Here is a 23,445-nt window from a genome sequence, read left to right as displayed (position 1 = left end):
TTCTTACATCTTAAATTAATCCATTTCTATTATTTTATATTTTACCACGAGGCTCATAAGTTGTTACCTCTTGTTTCTTGGGCAGCTACATGGAGTATCTCTGACTCTGTTTTCATTCTCCTTCAATCTCTGCTTGGATTTCCTGCCTTGCTATATTCTGCCCTGCCTTAGGCCAAAACAGTTTCTCTATTAACCAATGGTAATAAAACATATTCACAGCATACAGAAGGGAATCCCACATAAAATTGTTAAAAGATTTTGAGGGCAAGTCACAGAGATCTAAGTACATTCTGAATTGTGTGTGTTGGAGAATGATGCTCTCAACACTCCAGGGCGACTCATCTGGAAAGGGCAGTACCCATTTGATGTATCACCGGTCAGCCAGTCCTCCTAGTTCCGGATAGTGTTCGCCCTTATCCTTATCCACGAGGACATGGATGATTTCTCAAGGAGTTATTTCGTGAGACTGTGGAAAGGGAAGCCGAGGCCATGCTTGAGCACCAAGGATGCCATTAGAGTGGAATTGTAGAATCATCTAAAGTATTTCTGTGGAAGTATAAGATACATTGTTATAGCCTAACAGAATTGAATTAAGATAGAAAAATGGTTTTAGATGGAGAATGATATATTTACCTAATAGGCTTAGTCTATTTAGAAGAAGCCATTAATATATATTAGGAAAGAGTAGCATTTTCTGAAATTATAGCAGGGGAAGTTTTTCTTCATTTTTCTCAATATTTCTTATTGTCTAATAATAGGTTACTGAGCAAAGATTAAAAATTATCTCTTGCTTTATTTTAGAAAATAAGCTTCTTTTGTCTGTGTAAAATATTGCGGAAGAAAAACCAGGTTGCTCAGAAAACAAAACAAAACAAAACATTGTTTTAAACTGAGCCTCATTGACACCATGTTTAAGGGAGGGAAGGAAATATCTGCTCTTTCTAAGGGGGGCAGTTTGGATTGAGTTTACTCTTTTTTCCTTTGACTTTTAATTTGTCTTATATTTCTCACCCCAATTTGCCGTTTGATCTTTATTTATCATGAACCTAAGTTATTGTGTCATAAATATTTTTATTACATGAGAAAATCTTATAAGATTTGATGCTGCTGGTTTTACTATTTTTACTCCTCTTTTGGTTCTTCTGCAGGGGGCCCACCACCCAGCTCCCAAATCAATCACACACAGACAGAGGCTTATTTTTACTCATGAGTTCCCGGCCTTAGCTCCCACATGCTCCCTGACTTCCCCGCCATGATGGACTGGACTCTCCAAACTGTGAGCCAAACAAGCTCTTCCTTACTTGACTTACAGTTTGTCTTAATTAGGGTTTCTGCTGCTGTGGAGTGACGCCATGACCACAACTGTTCTAAAGGAAAACATTTTATTGGGACGGCTCCCTTACTGTTCAGAGCCCATGGTAGCATGCAGGCAGACATGGTGTTGGAGAGGCAGCCGGGATTCCTACATCTTGATTTACAGGCACCGGAAGTGGTCTGAGACACTGGTAGGTATCTTGAGCATATATGAGACATCAAAGCCTGTCCCCAAAGCGACACACTTCTGCTGTGGTGTAATCAGTAACACACTTCCTCCAACAAATCCACACTTCTTTGGGGGGTCATTTTCTTTCGAACCACCTCCCAGTTCCAGGTCATATTCCATCGCTGAGCAGAAATCAAGGCAGGAACTTGAAGCAAGCTGCAGCATATCTATAGTCAAGGGCAGAAGGATTCCCTCACAGGGAAGCTGAGGAAGCCAGCCATGCTATGTCGTACTGGATCCGTAATGTAGCAGTCACTTCGTTTGCTCTCTCAGTTTTGTAGCGCTTAGGTAGATTACATAAGTGATTAAAACAGTTATAATTGTGAAAATGTGTGGTGGCTTATTGGTGGCAATACTGATGAGAATGTTTGAAGGAGAGATGTACCAAGCTTTTTTTTTTTAAAAAAATGTATTCTTTGTGTCTTTCACATCATGCCTCCCAATCCCACCCATCTTCCTCTCTACTCCAAAATAAAACAAAATAAAATGTAAGAGAAGAAGAGGCAGGGGGAGGAAAGGAAAATCTTGTCACGGAAACTGCAATCTGACACAGTGAGCCACACGGTAAATCCCTTTTTATCCATATGTGTTTATATGCAGTCGTTGATCAAAAAGAATCATTGTCTGTTTCGAGGCCTCTGGTTTCTGCTACACCATCTATACTGGGCCCTCAGTGGGACTCTTCTGGACATCCCATGCTTGCTTTGTGTCATGGAGATCCTGCAGCCCTGCGTCCACAGGACTCACCTCTCTACCCCTTCCTGCTCCAGCAGATCACAGATGGGGTGGATGTTGGGGTGGGCCAACACATAACCCTGGTCTGGTTGATTAGCCCAAGTCTGCCCGCTCTCCCCTGATTCCGCCACTAGGGTGGGCTCTTCAGCATCGCCCTGTCTAGTTTCCTTGACTCCTTGCAGAGACCAGCAAGGGGCGGGGCCATTTCTCCTGCTTATTCTCCTCATCCTCAGGGCTCCTTCTCCCACATCTACGCCTTCACTTCAGGGCCAACTCTACTGCGTTGCTCAGGGAAAGTTCAGGGCCCACTCTCCTGAGTGCTGCAGCTCATGAGAGGCAGGGACAACTCTCCTGCTCTTCTGACCTCTGGGCCAGCTCTTCCACCTGCCTCAGGTGTTCCCAGACTGAATTTGCCTCCATCCCTCCTCCCCTACCCCACCACTTTGGGCAGAAAAAGCCTTGTCAGTTTTACTGGGGTAGGTAGCAGCAGGAGGTGGCGTGGGGGCCAGGATAGCATGGGGGTTCTGTGAGGATGTACACAGTCTTTATACAGTTTGATCTGGGACTAGATGCAATTTGCCCAAGGTAGTTGATGTTGGGGGAGTGGGGGGTGAGAAGGCAAGCAGTGGTTTTCCTGACAAATAAAATCTTGTATTTTAAGATTTCTGAGGAATGCTAAGTTTAGGTTTCTGTTGACCTGGAAAAAAAAAAAAATTCAGCCTGGTCCATCCTGCTGAACTTTGCATCTTTAGAAAAGAAATCCCACTTTAAGTACTCTATAACATCTCTCCTCTCTCAGAATAACTCATGAAGTCCATTGTGCCCATTGTGGAAGCAACCAAGAGCCTGCATGCTCTCCAGCAAGCAAGCCCACTTCTCTAACCCGTCTCTTGGCGCCTGCTCACCTTGTAGCTGTGCTCAGATGTCCACACGCCTCAGAACGCATCCTGTTATTTTACCTTTTGAGTGTGGTCACGGTGCTTGCTGATGTTGGAGCTCCCTCCTTCCTGATTCCTCTGGGACACTCCTCATCCTGCAAACCTCATCTCTCTCTTAACAGGGCTTATTCTCTCCAGCTTCCTTATTGATATTCTTCCTGCATTCCCACAATACTTAGGTCTTAAGACAAATCTCTCTCAAGTTACATGTTAATCTTCCTTCTAAACCCAATGCATTTCTCCCACTCACTGAAAACTTTATGACAACAAGGACTATGGCTCATATATTATCTAACTATAACCAAACCAACCCGTTTTGTCATCAAATACCCAGAATTCAAACTTCTCTGACTGGCTCACAATTTTTAAAATTAGATTTATGTAGAATTCAAGGAATGCCCATAAATTGCCACTGGTTGATGTTTCTTAATATTCTTTTCATCCATCAGTTACAATTTGTTTTTCTTATTTTAGAGAGTGTCTGGGTGCTCTTCTCCAGCATGCCCCATGGCTAGGCATTCGGGATTATGTTATCATTTATCATATCCCTGTGACATGTATATTTTTTCTAGATTATTACTTGAATTAAAAAACCTTGCTATAATTCACAGACCCAAAGAATGAAGGTCCAAGGAGGTACACAGGAGTCTCTCTGTGAAAGAAATAGAATAGACATCACAGATAGTCCTAGATGGGGCATAGGCATGGGAACAGGAGGTGTTATGTGGGAGGAGGAGGAAGGGAGAGAGTACTGGAAGACACAACTGGAAGCTAGGTGCATCTCTGGGATGAGCTAGAAAGCCAGTGCAATGGACACTCCCAGGAATCTATGAAGATGACACTAGCTAAGAATACTAGTAGTGAGAAACAAGGAACCCGAACTGGCCATCTCCTGCAACCCAGCAAGACTTCCAGTGGAGAAACTGACACCAACCCAGTTTCTCTACTTTTTAAAAGTCTATATATAATGCTTCTATGAACATTCATATAAGTTTTATGTAAACAAACATCTTGAATATATATATATATATATATATATATATATATATATAATATGTATATATATGCATGCCTAGGGATGGAGCCTATAGTAATTCTTTGATATTCAGAACAACTGTAGGCTATTTTTCTATGTGAATAACTTTTTATTCCCCAAAGTAATATATGAGGATACCAATTCCGTACTTTAAGCTATCTTTTAGAATCGTAACTACCTAGAGGACATAAAGTAGTGCCTCACTTGGAGTTTGCCTTTGCCCCATGGCTAATGACTTTGAGTAGCTTTTCATGTGATTCTTGGCCATTCATGTGTTTTCTTTGGAGAAATGTATACACATGTATTATATAAATATTTTATAGAATACATACTTCTATATAATATAGATATACTATATTTATCTATAAGATTCAGATATTTACTCATTTTACAACTGTTATTTATTAATAATAAGAACCTTAAATGTATCCCCTGGCTACAAGAATATTATCAGTGATAAGCTAATCAAACACTTCCTCTCACTCCGTGGGTGTGTTTTCACTTTACTGATCATTTTCGCTGATGTAAATAGAGTGTTCAAATTAGATAAGATTTCAAAATCAATTTTTTCCTTTGTCAACATTTTGCCTTACTGAAGATCTTGAAATTTACTTCTCTGTTTTCTTCCAAGATTTTCTTTTTGTATCATCTTAGCTTTTAGATTTATACTTGTAGTCTACTAGGTGTCTGTCTGTCTGTCTCTCTGTGTGTTCTAGCATTGTTCAGACAAGAAGACCACTCCCCACTTTGAATTGTTAAGCGCACTAGCCGCAAGTCAGGGGTTTTATTTCTGGATCCTCAGTTCTAGCCCGTGTGTCTGCACATCTGGCCTTACATCAGTGCAGCAGTTTTGATTACTCTAGCTTTGTAGTTACTGTTGATATTGGAGTGGATGAGGTTTCTAAAGTGTGCATTTTGTCAGAATTATTTTGACTCTTTGGTTCTTGTGAATTTTTGTAGAAATGTTAGGAACAGCTTATCAGTCTCCCCAGAAACACAGCTGGGAGAGCAGGTGTGGTGAAAGTCACGAGAGCTTCTTCTGCTTTTGATATGCTATCTTGGCCAACTTCATTGCCAGGCTTTCTAATGGTGAATTAGTCATTTCCTGTGCCTTATTTGTTTCCTTGCATGTACATATCTTACAGTATATGTTACAGATAAATATATAATATACATGAAAAATTATCCTATACATATATAGCTACAGATATTAAATATATACCTGTTATATAACCATATGCTATATATATTTTATACAACATATAAAACATTATATTTGGGTTTGCTATCTTTATCATTTACTTATATGGTCATAGTTGTTCTAACCTACAATTTTCTTGATTCTTCTTGCTCCCAGCATGAATAGATAGAGAAGGAAGTTCCTAAGTTCTAGTAAGATGCCGGCTTACTGTGTTTCTTTGTGAGTCCTCTGGCCTAGGGTAGCAGTGGCTCTCATGGATGCTAGTGTGGAGAACTGGCGTAGACCGCATGGCCACCGTTGCTGCCTGACACAGTGCCAGCATCTTGACACTGCAGAATACACTTCTCCAGTACCTTTTTATTTCCATTTTTAATGATTCTTACTATGTGTTATGAGAGTTCCTTTATGCCTTTTTCTTTGGGAGATTCTGTGTTGGCTTTGAAGGATGAAAATGTATAAATTGGCAACCTCTTTAAACAGAATAATTCTTCATAAAAATATCCTCATGACTTGGAAACCAGGAATCCCCGTAGTTTTCTCCTAATTATGCCAAGAACAGGAAAGTTAGATGTAACTTGAGGAGGCTGGCTTGTTGGTGTTTTCTGATCTGCCCGGTACCCAAGCCGGCCAGCCCCAAAGAAAATCACACGGAGATCTCTATATGTTATAAATCCGATTGGCTCATTAGGTCAGGCTACTTATTAGCTCTTGTAGCCTATATTAAGCCATTATTCTGATCTATGCTGGCCATGTGGCTCAGTACCTTTTTCAGCTGGCAGGTTGCATCCTGCTGCTTCGGTGGTCTGGGCAGGAGTGGGAGGAACCAACTTCCTTCTTCCCAGAATTCTCCTCTTCTCATTGCATCATTTCTACTTCCTGTCTGGTTTTCCCACCTATACTTCCTGCGTGGCCAATCAGCGTTTATTTAAAACATGATTGACAGAATACAGACAATTCTCCTGCACCAGTTAGAGATGTACGAGACACACCTGATTCCAAGGATGAAATGCCTTCAGTCCAAACCCAGAGCCTGAGGCCACTAAGGGCAACAGTTCAGTTAAGAAGTATAGAGAAACCAGAATGGTCCAGTATAATGGAGAAAGGGTAAGACATCAGGACCTTCCCTTTTGGGGGTGTATGGGGGGAACAGGTCCATAGAGTAAGACTATGACAGAAAAGGACACGATTAGTGAACTGCTCTTAAACTGTGGTGGAGTAGAGTCTGCTCCCCAGAAGTCCTCTTCCCAGGCTTAGACATTTGGATAAGGGGCTCCATTCCCTATGGGGCTTGAGGAAAGTTCCTGTCGGCTAAAGCTGTCGTTCGCCTTGGTTCTGACAAGAGGAACTTGTGGCCTTTTCATTGATGCAGGAGGTCTCCTCACAGAGCTACTGCACCTTTGAGAACAATAGGCACTTAGATACTTACGCTTTCATCTCAGGGAAAATGCTATAATAAAGCTACTGGTCACTTCCGATCCCTGAGTCATTCAGTCTGCTTTCAATCCTGCCTGGGGCTAAGCTATGTGTGTGTTGTGACTACAGAAAAGGAGTGTACTCCTTTTTCAACCAATGGCATAGGCAGTCATCCCAATTAACTCTCAGACTGTGTCAGGGCCTCCTTCCCCTGTTGACTCCACACACGGCCTCCTTGGGACCTGAAAACATGCTCCACCTCCCCAACCAAGCTAGTCTTATGAGAGCCAAAGTTACATTTTAAGTTTTAATTACTATGCCGTAGAGATCCATGAATCAAAAATGCCTCTGACCTGCAAACCTCTTGCTCAAAGACAGACAGTTCCTGAAAAGCTGGAGGCAGATAACACGCCACAGGTTTTTCACTCCTCTTAACGAGACTTTGACCTGGGTGTGCCCGATCACATGTGGGCAAGAGTTAGGAAATACATCAGGGGTATGCTTGCCCCTGATTGGACCTGATGGGAAGTACTCAAACCACTACAAACTATGACTCAGGGCCATTTTTTCTGGGAAACCAGTGTTGAACATGACCAGAGAGCCCATCAACTCGGCCAGTAGTTAATTAAAAGTTGCCTTATATTTAACTTTAAATTGTGATGGTGGTCTTATTCTCCTCCAGCGGGATTAACAGTCTCCGGCAGAGGACCACGTGCCTTACTCATTCTCAGTAACCACTCCCGTTACAGACTCTGCTCAGTTCTTGCACTAGGGATAAATACTGATTCCACTGCTAGTGGCTCCCCTTCCTGTGGGGGCCCTCTCCCTTTCTGAGGAGTGGGTAGGGGTTGGATGGGGAGAAGGTAGGGGGAGTGGGAGGACAAGAGGGAGACGAAACTGGGATTGGTATGTAAAATAAGATTGTTTTAAAAATTAAAAAAAATCCACAGAATAAAAAAAATGTTCTGAAACCAAAATAAAAATTACACAGAAAACAAAACAAACAAACAAACAAACCCTACTCAGATTACCCAACTTCAGTAGCTCATTAGTTTGCCCTCAACAGTAGCCAAGATGAAAATAAACAAAATAAAAGAAGCAATCCAATATACAGGTAACTTAATATGGCTTCATCTCTTTGGTGTTTTAAAACAGAGTAAGATAAGCAAAAATGGTAGTGAAGAAACCTTACTTTAGCTAAAGGAAATGGGCCGTTGAGGGACAATAAGAATCCGCGTTTACTGAGCACAATTTGGGGCTGAAGTCTCCTTCCAGTGCCCTAGGCTCCTTGCTGCTGGGGCTCTGGACCTGAAGGATAGCAGGCCTGAGTGTGGTCCTGCCGAATGCCTGTCTCTCTCCAGCACTGGGGACCATGCCGCACAGATTTACAGGCTCTCGCAGTCAGCTGGGGACGTGGGGACTAGCTTAGTACAGCCCCGAACAACAGAAAACACCGCATGGTTTGCGAGGAAATTATAGAAAAGCCACCCCCACACTGCTACTGGTTCAATGCGCCTATGAAAATCTGCCATGGCTAAAACATAGTTCTAGTTCCCCCCCCCAGGTGTTTGGGGGCGTAGCTATGAATGGCAGCAGGCAGTATCCACTAAACACACACTGTGCGGAAGAGGCTATGAGGAGCCTCGCATGTTTCCAGGCTTTCCAGCATCGTCTGGCTCACCTGAGCGCTACTGAAGCGGAACCGTCGCTACTGCTGTTAATGCCATTCTCACTCACGAGGAAAATAGGTCAAAGAAAGGTTAAGGGACGCGCTCGACCTTACAGGAGCATGAAGCGATGAGCCCAGATTTCAGCCTAAGCACTGTGACTTTGAAACACATGCTCGCCCCCTTATTGCAGCATAAGAGCATTACAATGCAGAAAGTCTGCCTTGTGCCCAGTAACAAACCACAGTTAGGCTTCCACGCTACGCTTTATACAGCAATGTCACTTTAAACTTCTGCATCAGCATGCTTGGTCAATACCACTGCTCCCCCCCCCTTTTTTTTGGTCTTCCCATTTCCTCAGTCGCTCCTTTGGAACCCACACTTCTCTCCTATTACAATCCCACATCTTGACAGTTCCTTAAACTTTATATTCCCACCTGTAAAGTAGCTACACTGACAGTGGTACACCCCTCACTGACTGATCATATATATATAATTTAGCTACTCTTGGGGCATTATCTGTTATGATATTACAATAGAATATTAAATGTTGCTGTTAAGCGGTAGGGATTGAAAGGATTTTGAATATCTAAATATCATGGATGACAGCAATGGGAGTATATTGAAACATAACTTGTAAACAAACTATTCAGTTCGGTTGCTGACACTGATGTTAGACTCCACTTTCCTCTCCTGCAGCTTGTTTCCCTGATCACCTGTCACCAGCACAGCCCAAGTTCACGCGGGTCTGCAGCACCTGGGGCCGCTGCCCCTGTACTGTGTACCACCTTGGTGTTTCACACTTTGCGCGTCATGACACCAGAGCCAAGGACCCCTGTCCATCTTTCCCCTTGAATAAGTGCACATGCTCACCCTCCAGCACTCTGCATTCATTCTTGATTCATTTACCCCAGGCTCCTGCTAGAGGATCGTGTGTGTGTTGCAATGCAAAAGCATCCACAGAAATGCTAGAAAGCATTTCTTGCCTTTGTCATGCCCGGGCCGTCCTCAACTGCCCACAGTCTTCTGAGTGTCTCTTTGCTGTCCTAACTCCTGCACCACCATGTGCTACTGCATTTGTATGTGGGTTTTAAGCAGGCCTAAAACTGTGGTGGGCTGATGTAATAATTTACTCAGCAAGGAACTAAAGAGCCAGTGAGATTAATCTTAAAAAAAAGAACAGATTATTTTCTCCAGTAAGGAGTCATAAGCATAGCTGGCTTATGTATCTTTGTATCGAAAAGGGAATTTCTTTATTTCATATCAAATGACTTAGAAAAAGAAAAAGGAGAAAAGTAATGTGTTTGAGAGGGGAACATTTGTGTGAGTGTGCATGTGTGTTGTGTGTGGGGGAGAATGTATTTCAACCAAAACAGCTTTGTAACATACTCCTTCTAGTGGAAGAATGGTTGTTGATTTGACATAAATATTAATGAAAGAATGTGACAAAATTCCTGACGATAAATTCTTTTATTTAAAATGGTAGCTATCACAACACATCATACAATGAATGAAGACCAGAGCATCACACTGAAACTTTTAAAAACATCTCTATATAGTCAGAAAACATAAAACATGCTGGTAGGATACCACTAGAGTCAGATGCCAAAGTTTCTACACTGTCAGCATGAAAGCAACCATGGGAGGCGCAAGAGTGCACAGGAGTTTCTCCGCTTCCGGCAGCAAAGAGAAAGCTTCCTTCTTTGGAGACTGCGTCACGGGGCAAGCTTGGACAATTCCACTGACACTGTGCTTTGCTGAAGGTACTACTAATTTCTCCTTCTGAGGAGGTTACCACATTAGAATCACAACACTTATTGGCACAATATGAAAAAATAAACACTTTTTTTGGGAGTTCTCCCACTCATAACATTTGTTTTTAAATAAATAACCATTCCTCATAGTGCATGTCTTATTTCTCATTGCTCATTGCCACAAATGAAGCCGAACAGATCGTATGGTACAGGGTTTATTTACGTCTTCTGTCGTAGCTCTGCATCGCCTTCCTTTCATAAGCCACTGAAAACAAAGAGGAGGCAAAAAGTAGGTTTTAAGAGGGTTCACAGAGGTAGTGAAGAAAGTCGAATTCATACACTGAATTACTGCAATGTCAGAATGACTTTGTCCCCTAGAAGAAGTAGTTCTAAGATTTTTTTTTTTTAGTGCACCTTCCAAGCCTGTCTGACACTATATCCTGCTGAGAAGTGTTCTAACCACAGCATTGGTGGTTTATTTGGACACATGCTATGTATCTGCTATGTATCCAGAAAGTGCAACAGTGTATCTTTATGGTTGAGTATGATGTTCCTTTTCCGCAAGTTACTGAAGCACTGGAGCACAGTTAATCAGAGAAAGGACCATGCCTACTGTGCTCATGTATTAGGATAAAAAAGAGACGCTAGCTTTCATTCTAGGGTAGAGGTCAACAAATTTCAGGTCCTAGGTCAAAGCTGCCCTGGTGTTTATTCTTATAAATACAGTTTTGTTTGGACACATACAGACTCAATTTATGTATGTATTATCTATGGCAGCTTTGGATTTAAAACAGCAAATCTGAGCAGTCACTACAGACCAACATAACTTAGGAAGCCTAAAATATTTAGGACCTTTTTTTCTTTTCAGGACAAGATTGCCTAACCTCTGTTTCTAGGGGAACCGACTGGTATGGGGGTCTCTCTTTTATGGATACCTTCCGAAGATGGACTGGCTGTCCTTGAGACTAAAGTCACTCTTACTCTGTAGGCAAGGCCACTGAACTCACAAATACCCAGCACAATTTTATCTAACTCTTAGAATCTGGGCGGCCGTGGAACGTCAGTTGCTGCTCCAAAAGCACTTAGCACCTGGCTACTAAGTAATTTAAGCACTGTGACTCATTTGGACTAAAAACTGCTAAGATGCATTATATTATGCCGTATTAGATATAATTTCAAAGGATTTGGAACAATAAAATGTCAAGGGTCAGAATAATTGTCTACATACGGGTATTTCATCATTGCAGCCAGCCATTATTACTTAGATTTGCATTATAATTTGCTTGTGGGAAATGCCCCACATGAATGCTGGATTGAGAGGAAACAGCAGATACTTGGAAGCCCCAATGCTGCTGTGAGCAGTTTCCTAGGTGAGGGAGAAAGTGGAAGGCTCCAGGGTAATCGGGTCTGCTTTCCCTGGCGGCTCTCAAAAGGTCTGCCTCTCTCTGCGAGGAACATGGGCAGGAACACGAAGCCGCTGAATGTTTAGTGTCAGCTGTAGGTGGAAATCCGAGCTAGAGCAGACTGCACCCCAGACTGGGCACTTCTTAGACAGACAAAAATTCGTTTCTCATTCTCTTTTATCAGGAAGTAGCCTGAGTTTGTTCCCGACAGGCCTTGTGGGGTACCAAGACCTTATGACTCTCAGGAGTGAGGGGAATGGTAATCAAAGCAACCAAAGTCAGCAGCTTGGCAGCGTGATTGGGACACAGTGGTTTCCTGCAGGGAAGCAGACTCTTACCTGGTCCTTCCACACTCTTAGAGTGTCTACCAGCTTCTGTGCATGGGAGCCGGTGAGGGCGTCTGTTTGCCAGATTGTCAGGAGTGTGTGTGACCAAGAGACAGTAAGGGTAGGTGTGGCTGGAGGATACAGCTGTCAGAGCCATGTCCCAGTGAGGGTATAAAATGGGCCCTGCTTACCGCCTCCCCCACATTTTTCCCATTTGTGTTTTCTTAACTAAAATATAAGACTAAAAATTAGCTAGCAATTCCAATTCATCGCAGCAGCTCTAATCTGATTAACTATAATTATTACTTTAAGGATATTTAATCTACTCTAATTTTCACAGCAGCTATATTATTCATAAGTTAAGCATGTTCTGAGAGGCATAAAAACTCTAGAAACAGAGAGCAGGTGATTAATTCAGCTATCGAGGGAACCACAGCTATAGAAGATTCATACATCTGAAGGCAAGCACTTCAGGGCCTTATATTTATATTTCATTTCTCAAGGCTAGGAGATAATACAAATATACTTATAAACGAAGCCATTGCAGGTTTCAAATAGGTGCATAACTTCCTAAGAATTAAATTTGTTTGCCCAGAGATTACCGGTGAGGAAATACAAAAGTTGTATCTAAATTTGCAAAGTGAATTAATAATAATAATAGAATTAAAAAAATACTGTTTTGTGGCTTCAGATAATTAAGAAGTAAGCCAGAACATCTTATTAAGTTCTCTGGAAACTATAAATATTATAAAAGGGCAGCTGCCGATTAATTTCCAATCAGATGTTTATTGTTTTAATTTATTCTCAGTGACAGTAAAATACATAGAATTTCAGTATTTTCTTCAGTGTGCCTAAACTAAGGGCTTGCATGTGCTTAATAAAAAGCCAGTTTCCATGAAAATGATGCAGGAGTTGTTTAACATTGAATATAGTTGGATTAAATGTGGTAAGCAATGAAGGGCTTAGAAATATGTCTACGGCATTTACATACAAGGTGCAAGCTAGGGAAATGAGGAAATATGCAGCCTTGTGTCAAGAAAAATCCTCCTTTAGAGTTAAAATAGATTTTGGGAGTCCTAGAATTTTTTTCTGTAGTTCTGTAGCTAGAGCTGAGGAACGATTTGGTGTGTTCCTTTTTGAAGGCATTAGAACGAACCCAATTACATTCATTGTCTTCAGCACCCACTACGACACTGATTTGAGCTTCCATGACTTCAGAATGAGAAGGTGATTTTAAGAAACATTTATTTTTATATTGGAAGATTGCCGATGTACATCTTATGAAAATTTCATAGTACTTTAGTGACAAGTGAAAAGCTCTCATCTCTCCCTCAGGGTCCAGTATGTTTTATTGAGAATATCTATGGAAAAGAATGTCAGAGCAGTCCAAAGATTCATGTGTGTAATGACTAAATGGGGCAGATGCTGGAAGAGCTGGTATTTTGAGAGAAATATACTAATACTGAGGAGGTATTAGCTTAAGCATCTATCAACTGACTTTTGGCTACAAACATTACTATGAAAATTTGTCTATAGAAATACGTATCTTAAGTTTATTACTCCATTTTTAGTACTTTGAAAACTATGCTTCATAAAAATAATAGAAGTAGATTTGCATATCTTCAGACATGATTTTATACATACCAGAATTTAAAGCTCTTTTGCCCATTAGTCCAACGAAGGAATCTGTTTTATGCCCTGGAAAACACATTTAATATTTTAGTATGTATACCTTTGAAGAAATAAGCTCAAGATGTACAAAGTAAAAGAAATTTCTGAATATAAGCCTAGGCAATAAATATGCTCCTACTTTGCATACTGGTGAGCCCAAAGAAGATTTATATAAGCCTACAAATCCCACTGAAAGAGTGCACTGCAAGAACTTTCTCAGTTCTCGCAGAATCTTTGATCTGCATTATACTTCATGGTTGCCACTGTAGCCAGCTTTGAATTTGGGGAGCCAATCACACATTGTGTGTGAGAGCAACATCCAGGTTACTTTTCCATCAACAAATACACTGCGTTTCTCAACAAATGAGCTTTAAGCTTGAGATCTTGGTGGCTGGAATCTTCTAAGAGTTTACATTTAGTGGATTTCCACTTAGAAATACTCCTTTGTGAAAACATGTTGGTTTTGACATTAACAGGATACATTTATTTTTATTGCCTATTTTAGCTCTATAAAAATCACCTTAAAATTTAAATCCTTAGAAGGTAAATTCAAATGAAGTGTGTCCCTTCCCCCCTCTGAAAGAAGATGTTACTGAGAAATTACTGTTATTTGAGACCATGGTGTTGTGTTATGCGTTTTGGGGTCCACCGTGCCACTGGGTTAAGCCAATCCATGGAACTCACAGAAGCAGGCCACACTGCCAGCGACCCATAGAACTTCCTGTCACCCCTGGATCCAGCTAGTTAGGAAACATCTCTAATGACCCTCTGGTGCCACCTTTCTGCAAGCTTCACTGTCCTCTATAAGGTTTCCCATTTCAGCTATGGGATCAAGGGGAAGTAACCCTGCGTTTCTATCTGTTCTCACATTTAAGTGGATTTTCTGCTCAAATATTCACCCACTCCAATTAATTAGCAGCTGAATAACTGCCTTGCTTGCCGTTATTAGATCCAGTTCATGAAGATGAGTTAGGAGATGTATGTAACTTCTCTTTTCTGTAGTGTTCATGGGGGGGGGGGTGGAGATGAAGGCTTGTGATGGACGCTTAACCCTACAGTTGAAATCCTACCAATAAACGTTTACAGGTCTTAATTCTTTTCTCTTTTAAAATGTAATGTGTGCTTTGCCACTGCAGTATGCCTACACAGTGATTATTCATCAGAGCACACTCTGGATATGTCTTTTCCTTTCCTATATCTTCTTAATTAAATTTATTGGCCCCTATGCTATGCCTCAAAAGGTAGCACGAACAGAATTCAATATCACTAACATTAGCGTTTGATAAATGTCAAGATAATTGTGAACTTACTTTTGTGAGAGATCTGGCCGTGTCCTAGAAGAGAAGAGAAGCAGTTAGGTGACACACGGATTTCTTTTAAAAGCTACTTTAGATCTTTTACAGGGAACTTGAACAGTTATTTTGAAAATATTTAACATTTCCTATTTATGTACCGTCTTGAGGAATGAAGTAGATGAATGCTAACTGATTTATTAATGAAAGCCAAATATTTGAACAACCAAAGGAATATTTATTGAATAACCTCTTTGGGCCGTGTATTAAAAAGACAGAACCGTGGGACTCGAGCACGGCTATATAAATGTACTGACTTCAAGACTGGTCACTCACTTCACATGTGCAAGAGCTCAAAACACACACACACACACACACACACACACACACACACACACACACACACACACTCTTAGTTAGACTTAATCGCAAGACCTTGCTCTAGCTTAAAATACTTTCTTATATGACCATTCATGATAGTGAAATAAAGATATTTATAGGGATGTTTACCATAAAGAGCCTTTAACAGGGCCACTTGTTTTTCAATTGAGGAATCTGACAAGAGATGAATTGGCATTAACTCTTCACACACTCCACTGACTGCGTCATCAACTCAGGGCAATTGAGTATTTCTCTCACGGTAGCAAGGGGCAGCCAGCTCTAACCCAGTCTCAGAAACGCTATAACATCTTTCACCCCGAGCCTGGACCATCCAACGTACCTGGGGCCCCTTGTAATTCGGATCTTAGTTAGGGAAGTGTTTAGCTAAAGTCATTTCCAGTTTGGGTCACTCTAGTGCTCTGAAGCATGAGAAATGGATCTTGCCCCCTCCCACCTACCCACCCCCATGGACTAGGGCTTTGTCAGAGTGGTCTGGGAATCACAAGTCTTTGGGCGTGGAAATTTATGCTCGCGGGGTAAGCGACACTTGGGTGCTCCAGTAAGGAGCAGGCATGCAGATCAGGTAGCCAGACAGCCTGATAGTGACTATTGCTCCTCTCACCAGCATCCCGTTTGCCCATCAATCCAAAGAACTGCTGAGGTTTGGGTCTCCGGGCGATTCTCTGCAGAAGATGCTCAAAGGGGTCTGGCAGCGCCTCCTGGGGGACAAACCCGCGTGTAGACAACTTGAGTGAACCGGAGACAGTTCCACCATGAGCCCCAGCTTCTCCACAGATCCCCCTGAGACCAGAAGCTGGTGGGCTCGCAAGAGTCCAGGCCACACAAGAATCTAGGCAGCACTCCCTCCCACTTGGCCCCTCCTGGGCCCTCCTCCCCCAATTCTACCCCGGGGGCCCCTGCCCAGAATCACAACACCTTGTGATCCTGTGCGTTTTGTGTTCTTTATCCCATCAGAAGATTCTTTCAAGGTCTCACTACCACCTTTGTCTGTTCTCAGCGAGGCTTGAGAGACCGCCCACCCCCCCACTGTCCTATGTACACACGGTGGGGCTGGATGAAGGAGTGTGCTGATGTTTTACAAAGGACCCTGCACCACCGCACGCACAACTTTCTGTTTCCCAAGGCGCACTGCTCTGCGCCAACAGCCAACAATCACGCAAAGGGAAACTTGGACTGTTAAATACAGGAATGTGGAAGCTCACTTCTGCCCCCGAGACCCTGCAGCTCGTTAAGATCCCGCTTTTGCCCCCATCGACTTCTCTGTCCAGCATCTCCAAAGATTCCGGCAGCACAGCTGGAGCAAAGCCTCTGAGAGCCCTTAACTAGAGACTAGGGACTAGGAACTAAAGCCACGCGAAGTTTCTAGCCTGGCAAGGACCCCGCTCTCTAGAGAGCATCGCTCTGGCTGTGGAGACCACGATGCAATTCTCCTCCCTCAGGGAGAAAACTTGGTTGTGGGCTTAAAGCTTTGTGTGGGACCCAGAGGATGACGCCCTTTACACGCCACGGCGTCTCTCGCCGGCTGGGCTAGCCAGGGTCCCACCACAAGGGGAACGGAACAGCTCCCACGCCCGGTTGGGTCTCACCTTGATCTGGTCACCGTCGGACCAGTCAGACCAATAATTTAGATCATCGTTGGCACCGATTTCCTCTGCAAACAGTTGAGTGGAAAGGAGAAAAAAGACCGCCACGGCCACGAGGATTTTCATGTTGGATTTCTGGGGAGATGAGGAGAAAGCAGAGGAGACATTACACACACGTAGGCGGTGACCACCCAAGAGTTAGAGCAACAGAATTTCAGTGCCACAAGGAAGGGAAAACAAGGTCCCGCAAAACCAAGATAAGAAAAATCAGGGCTAACATTTCTCCATACCCCCTAGGAAGCAGAATGACGTCCCAAAGAACCTCAAATCCCCCTCTCCCTGAGTCTCAGCGTCCCAGACCCTCTATCCACGGACCCACACCCTCAAGTCTGGAGGCTCTGCAGGTGGGAGACAAAGCGGGGCGTTGGCATTTGCTCAATCTCCCCTAAGTCTGTGACTGCAGCGGGAGCAACGCCAGGGCGGACGCCACCTCCGACTGAGCTACGACGGGCAGCGGCAAGCCACAGCTGGCCGGCGGGAGTGGTACTCACTGCGGTCAGCCCGGCGGGGATGCTCGGCAGGTGAACACTCGCTGGGCGCTCCTTGCTCCTCGCTCTCTTTGGCCGCTGTGCGGTGCGGTGCCTTGCGGGAGTGGAGCAGGTCGGAGTGCGCTCTAGTCCCTGCTCCTGCTTCGCGGTATTTATCGCAGGCGTGACGAGCCTGGAGAGCCACGTGACACTCTCCCCACGCGACTTTCTGCTCAATATTTAATTAGCCGCCCCCTCGCCTTTTGCTTGCGTGATGGAGAGTTTCCGAGATGGTAACCCGTCGGAGTCCATAACATCTGGACCCAATTGGGTTCGAAATGACGCAATTTTAGGGAAGTCGAGGTCTTGCCACCCAATCCAAAGAGGCCTGTTTTCTTCCGCCTGCAAATCTGACGCCCCCTCCTCTCTTCTTCGGAACAAGGTTCAGTGACACCTGAGATTACTCATCAAAACTGAGCGGAGTGACTCATGCCTCGGACTTCCAGAACTTTTCCTTTAGGAAAAGTTGCGCATTTGAGAAGGGCTAAATCATTTCAGCGTTAAAACCTTGTCGTGGGAAATCACGCTAAGACAGCAGCAAAACACGTTAGAGCTGGAGCAAGCGTTCTTTTCCCTTCCGTTTCTTCCTTCATGTGTCTCAAAGGTTTGTGAGGCGTTGCATCTATGACTGGAACAGCCCCCACCCCTACCCCAAATCAGTCAGAATACTCTCCCATTTCTCTAGAACTGCAAAAGTTTCAGTCCAGTATTTCCGAGGATGGAAACAGATTTCTCTTTTCGTTTGGGGAAAAAAGAAATTTAAAGCTGGTGTTGCATGTAGAACTTAATCATCAGCCATTCAAGGACACCCTTTGTTCCCCAAAGCGTCTCCCTTGTCATATCCAGAGGGGTCGGAAGAGGGTAATCGTGCCTCTCCCCTCCTTTTTTTCCACTAGAGGACTCAGGATGCTGGATGCCTACCTTTTGTTACCACAGGGTTCTGGAGGGAGGCCAGAATCAGACATCATTTGCAAACATGGTTTTACAGATAACTTCCTTCCCAGCCGTATAACACTTCTTCAATCTTCAAAGCACTAAATGATGCAGTTGCTTGTTTGTTTTGGTTTTTTAGACTAGGTCTCATTATGTGGCTTCAAACTGGTTATTCTCCTGTCTCAGCCTACCCAGTGCTGAAATTATAGGTGTGTGCCGCCACAGCTGGATTGATGTTGTCTTTTGAATAGAGTTGTTTTCTCCCAGGAATTATATTTTTTTTATGTTTTTAGTATAGTATGTAAAATAAATTAGTGTTTGCAAGCCAAATTGATGTTTCACCTCCAATATTTGTTTTATTTTTAACGCTGAATGTGGAAGTTTAGGTGGATTTTATAATGTGAACATTCTGCTTTTATTTTCAAAACTTTTAAAAGGAGAAATTGTGAACGCAAATGTAGAATATTTACCTGCAACAACTTAGGAATTTCATTAGTCCCCAGAATATTTTAAGCAAATTCTCACAAGTGAAAAAAAAAAACAACTAAGTGTTCCATCCCAAGGTAAGGATTTTCAAAATGAAAACCAACTACTTTGTCTAAAATAATCAATTCTGGTGTTAGAATTATTAAGCATTTAAGTGTTCTCTAAAAGTCCTCACAACCTCATACATTTACTGGTTAAAATGAGAATTATAATGAGTCTCATGCATTATCCTATGTGAATCAGTCTGGGCAGATATACATAAATACCACAAACTGGGTGGTTCCCAGACAACACATTTGCTGTTGCTGCTGTTGTTGCTGCTGCTGTTGTTGCTGTTGTTTTGGTTTTTCCTCACAGCTGTGAAGACTGGCAATCTGAAGCCAGGTGTCAGGGTGCCCGGATTCTCATGAGAGCCCTTCTTGGGATCCTCATGAAATACCATTCTGCCTCCTGTTGAGTCTTCTATGGCAGAATCAAGGAGGTCCATTAGATCCATTTTATTTTATTTTTTTTTGGAAGTTTTATAATTATATTTATGTACAGAAAACTCAGCAGTACATTTAACCCAGTTTAGTGGCGAGTTATTTGGCCTTTGCCTTTTCCAGCTTGGCAATTCGAGCCACAGATTTAGGACCCAGGACGTTGCCTCCCCAGTGGCGGCGGATCTCATCATATCTGTCGTTGTAATTGGTCCTAATAGCTTCCACCAGCTTGGCCAGAGCACCCTTGTCTTCCGAGTTAACCTGTGTGAAGGCAACAGTGGTGCACGTCTTCCTATGGACCAGCCGCCCCAGCCTGGCCTTTCCCTTGATGATGCAGTAGGGGACCCCCATCTTGCGACAGAGAGCAGGCAGGAAGACCACCAGCTCAATGGGGTCTACGTCGTGGGCAATCACCACCAGCTGAGCCTTCTTGTTCTCTACCAAAGTGGTGACTGTATTGACGCCCGCTCGAAGGACAGGTGGTCTCTTAGTCGGGACATCCCCTTTGCCGGCAGCTTTCTTCTCAGCACGGGCCAGCAGCCTCTGCTTCTTTTCCTGCTTGGTCTCTGGCCTGTACTTGTGGGCAAGTTTAAGCAACTGGGTAGCTGTTTGCCGGTCCAGGGCCTGGGTGAACTGGTTAATGGCTGGAGGAACTTTGAGCCGCTTATAGAGGATGGCCCTCTGCCGCTGCAGCCTAATGTAGCGGGGCCATTTGACGAAGCGCGTGAGATCTCTCTTGGGCTGGATGTCCTGCCCAATGCCGAAGTTCTTAGGTCTCTTCTCAAACAAAGGATTCACCACCTTCTTCGCCTCCTGCTTCTTCACGACGGCGGGGGCTGGGGCCACCTTCTTCCCCTTGGCCTTCTTTCCCTTGGGCATCTTTGCCGGGCTGGAGGAGAGAGCCATTAGATCCATTTTAAAAGGGCTCTACTCATATTTGTGAGGGTTCCTCCCTCAATAGGCTCCTCCCTCAATAGGCTCCTCCCTCAATAGGCTCCTCCCTCAATAGGCTCCTCCCTCAATAGGCTCCTCCCTCAGTACTTACCTATTTTTGAATGGCATTCCCTTGGGCATTAGTTTTCAGCTTATGAAGGGGTGGCGTGTTGGAGTGACAGGAACTCACTGTGTCTCTGACAGCTCTCTCTGAGCTTTTTGTTAGTAGTTTATTGATGAAGCATTTCAGTAGCATGTACCACATTCTGTGTTACTAGAGAAGTTCTAGCGTTGAGTCACCAGTCAGTGCAGGGCTGGCTTTGAAAGAGAAGCCTCGTTTTGTGGGGGTTCTGCTTAGTTCCTGGGAGAACTTGCTAAGCCAAGCAACCAGGCTCTCCCTCAGAGTTGTGTTCTGGTTTTTGATGTGATCACTTCCTCTTGAATGTGCCCCCATCGTTGTGATGGTATCTGCTTGGAGAGCTTAGCCAAAGTCCAGTCAATGGTAGTACTTTAAATCATTTCCCATTTTGTTCATGACATTTACTAAATGTTCCTTGATTTTCTTATAAATTTCTATACTTTCTGACACACCTTTTCCCTTGAACATAGTGGAACTGAGGATATTTGCATTCGTAACCACTGCTTTCCCTAGAACATGGTCTTTAAAATGTAAATTTCAATGAAATGCAAATGCTCCTAATAGATTCTAAGTTCTTGAATACTAGAATGGTGAACGAAGTATTTAATGTTTCATATTTGCCGATTAATCATTTGTAGGAAACCATAAGGAGATGGAAAGATAACTCAGTGGTTAAAAGCACTTGTGTGCGAAAGATGAAGGTTCAATTCTCAGCACCCGCACTGTACCTGACAGCCGGCTGCAGGTCTAGTTCCAGGGGATCTGCTGCCCTCTTCTGTCCTCTGTGGGAACTGCATGATATGGGCCAACCATAAATGCACGTAAAACACCTAAACTAAAAAAATAAAATACATCTTAGAAAAGAAAACCGAAGGGATGCTGTTGTCCATTTTTATGTGACTGAACATAAACCACATTTAATTTTTAAATACTGTTTACAGTTTTAAAGGGAAAAAGCCATCAGATAACCTTCATAAAGTTACAAAAATGAAAAATCAAACAGTGTAGCAAAGTAAAATAGTTTGCTTTAAGAAATTATTTCCAGAGGCTGGAGAGGTGGAGGAGGGGAGCGGGAGGAGAGGAGGAAGGGGAAACTGTGGTCAGGATATAAAATTAAATACATTGATTAAATTAAAAAAAATGAGGATGCTAGCCTTCCTAAATGCCTTCCCAGCCCCCCTGCTCCCCACTCAGTTCTGTACGTGATGCCGTGTCCTGTTACTTGACTTCACTAACTCCTCTCGTGCACGCATCGGCTTTCATAGCAGGTTTTCATTAGTTGACTGCTATCCGCTCTTTGTTTAAATGAAGTCACAGCTCCCCGACAAGCCTTTTAGCCTAACTTCGCAATTCTCCAGTTGATTTTTAATCATCTCTCACCGCTTCATGTCATTGTTAAGCAAGTTTTCCTTCGGTAAGAAGTGAGTGTCTGCCAGTCACTTCTGCGTCAAGTGACAGCTTCATCAGTTCTAATGTTTTTAGACTGAATTTCATTTTCCACAGAACTGGGTAGACATTCCTCTGCTGCCTTGCGTGTTGGTCATTATGAGGTATTCTAGGCTACCACAGTGCTTTCCCCCAAACCTGCCATGGCTAGCTTTTCTGCTTGACTAGCTGAGGAGTCCTTTTCCTCTGAATTCAGTAGTGTGTGTGGGATCTGTCGTTTGTTCGCAACGTAGCTCCCATTTCCCCGAAGTAGTCCAACTATTGTTTGTCTTGAGTTGGGTTGACTATTTGTCTATTTTTTTTATCATTTTAGAGAAGTTTTATTGTGCAATGGCCTCAAATACATCTTGAAGCAGAAAGTCTACTTTAAGAATATAGCAGCACTTTTGGTCAAAATATAAATACTAGGTTACTATAAGTGATACCCAATGTATAGACTCTCTTTTCCAAATTATAGTTTTAAGGCTTTGCATCTGTATTCTCTTCATTTAGCTCAGTTTTTTCCTGTGTGTGTCAGTAATTCACTTTTTTTACTCTGAATTTGGATGCTTCTAATTTACTTATTTCCAAAACCATGTTTCACCACCCCCAACTCCTGATAAACAGTAATTCCCCTTTACATTTCATTTAGCTGTTCTACTATTTTATTTGAAATGCCCTTGCTCTATTTAATTCATGAAAATATCAAGATGCTTTTAATACCAAGTTATTGGTGGGAGAATTTTCTTCTGTCTTCTGATTTATATTTCCTTCTAGTTGAGGGGCAAAACAAGCAGATATGAGTTTTAAGCACACCGCATTTTAATACTGTCTCAGTGACTGCTGGCATTTGATCTTGGGTTAGTGCGCTTTCTACACCAAGTTTTCGGTCTGTTCAGAAGAAGCACAAATACGCTTTAACCAGAAAGGTCTGCCATGTTGCAAAAGCATGAAGAAGCCCATAGAGAACCTACAGTGATGTGTGTGCTTGCACGTATGCAATTGTTGCTTTATTAATATTATTTATTATCATCATTATTTTTATTTTGGTTTTTCGAGACAGGATTTCTCTGTAGCTTTGGAGCCTTTCCTGGAACTACCCCTTGTAGACCAACCTGGCCTCGAACTCAAAGAGATTCACCTGCCTCTACTTTCCAAGTTTTGGGATTAAAGCACCATCATCTCCCAGTGCAATGGTTGATTTTAAACATGAACTTGACTAGGCTGGGTTGGCCACTGTTTGTTCCAACCGCAGTCTGCAAGTTTGTTTAGATGTCATCAATATCCTAATCAGTTGGCTTTAATATTCATTACTCTCCATGTTATGACTGGGTTTGTCTGGTTAGATGAAGACATTAAGAGAAAAAGACTGAATTCCCTGGGAGGAGGGGGAGGAAGGAATCTGGCCTCCAGGCAGCCACTAGACCTCCGGATACTGCAAATACTAAACTCTTCAGAGTTCCCAGACTATCTCTCAGGCTTGTGTTTGTCACCCC

At 43.0% G+C, this 23,445-nt stretch overlaps 1 protein-coding gene and 1 pseudogene across 3 annotated transcripts; both read right to left on the bottom strand.

The window, feature by feature from the left end:
- Nucleotides 1-9,988: 9,988 nt before the first annotated feature.
- On the bottom strand, nt 9,989-17,895 carry Tac1 (tachykinin precursor 1). 3 transcript variants are annotated; one of them, XM_075953712.1, is made up of 7 exons: nt 17,516-17,649; nt 16,968-17,099; nt 15,983-16,079; nt 15,490-15,534; nt 14,998-15,021; nt 13,661-13,714; nt 9,989-10,552 (listed from the first exon to the last, which is right to left on the bottom strand). In XM_075953712.1, exons 2-7 carry the CDS (start codon nt 17,088-17,090, stop codon nt 10,503-10,505), a joined length of 393 nt encoding a protein of 130 aa, XP_075809827.1. In that variant the 5' UTR covers nt 17,091-17,099; nt 17,516-17,649; the 3' UTR covers nt 9,989-10,502. The 3 variants fall into 3 exon arrangements, with proteins under 3 accessions (XP_075809827.1, XP_075809829.1, XP_075809828.1); XM_075953713.1 differs by lacking the exon at nt 17,516-17,649 and adding an exon at nt 17,255-17,374 and having other exon boundaries at nt 10,365-10,552; XM_075953714.1 differs by lacking the exon at nt 15,490-15,534 and having other exon boundaries at nt 17,516-17,895.
- Nucleotides 17,896-19,536: 1,641 nt separating this feature from the next.
- LOC142838347 (large ribosomal subunit protein eL8 pseudogene) lies at nt 19,537-20,331 on the bottom strand (annotated as a pseudogene).
- Nucleotides 20,332-23,445: the final 3,114 nt, after the last annotated feature.

Source organism: Microtus pennsylvanicus, chromosome 19 (genome assembly GCF_037038515.1).
Source record: "Microtus pennsylvanicus isolate mMicPen1 chromosome 19, mMicPen1.hap1, whole genome shotgun sequence".
Lineage (NCBI taxonomy): Eukaryota > Metazoa > Chordata > Mammalia > Rodentia > Cricetidae > Microtus > Microtus pennsylvanicus.
The sequence above is the reverse complement of the archived record's forward strand: the minus strand, read 5'-3'. Positions and strand labels throughout refer to the sequence as shown.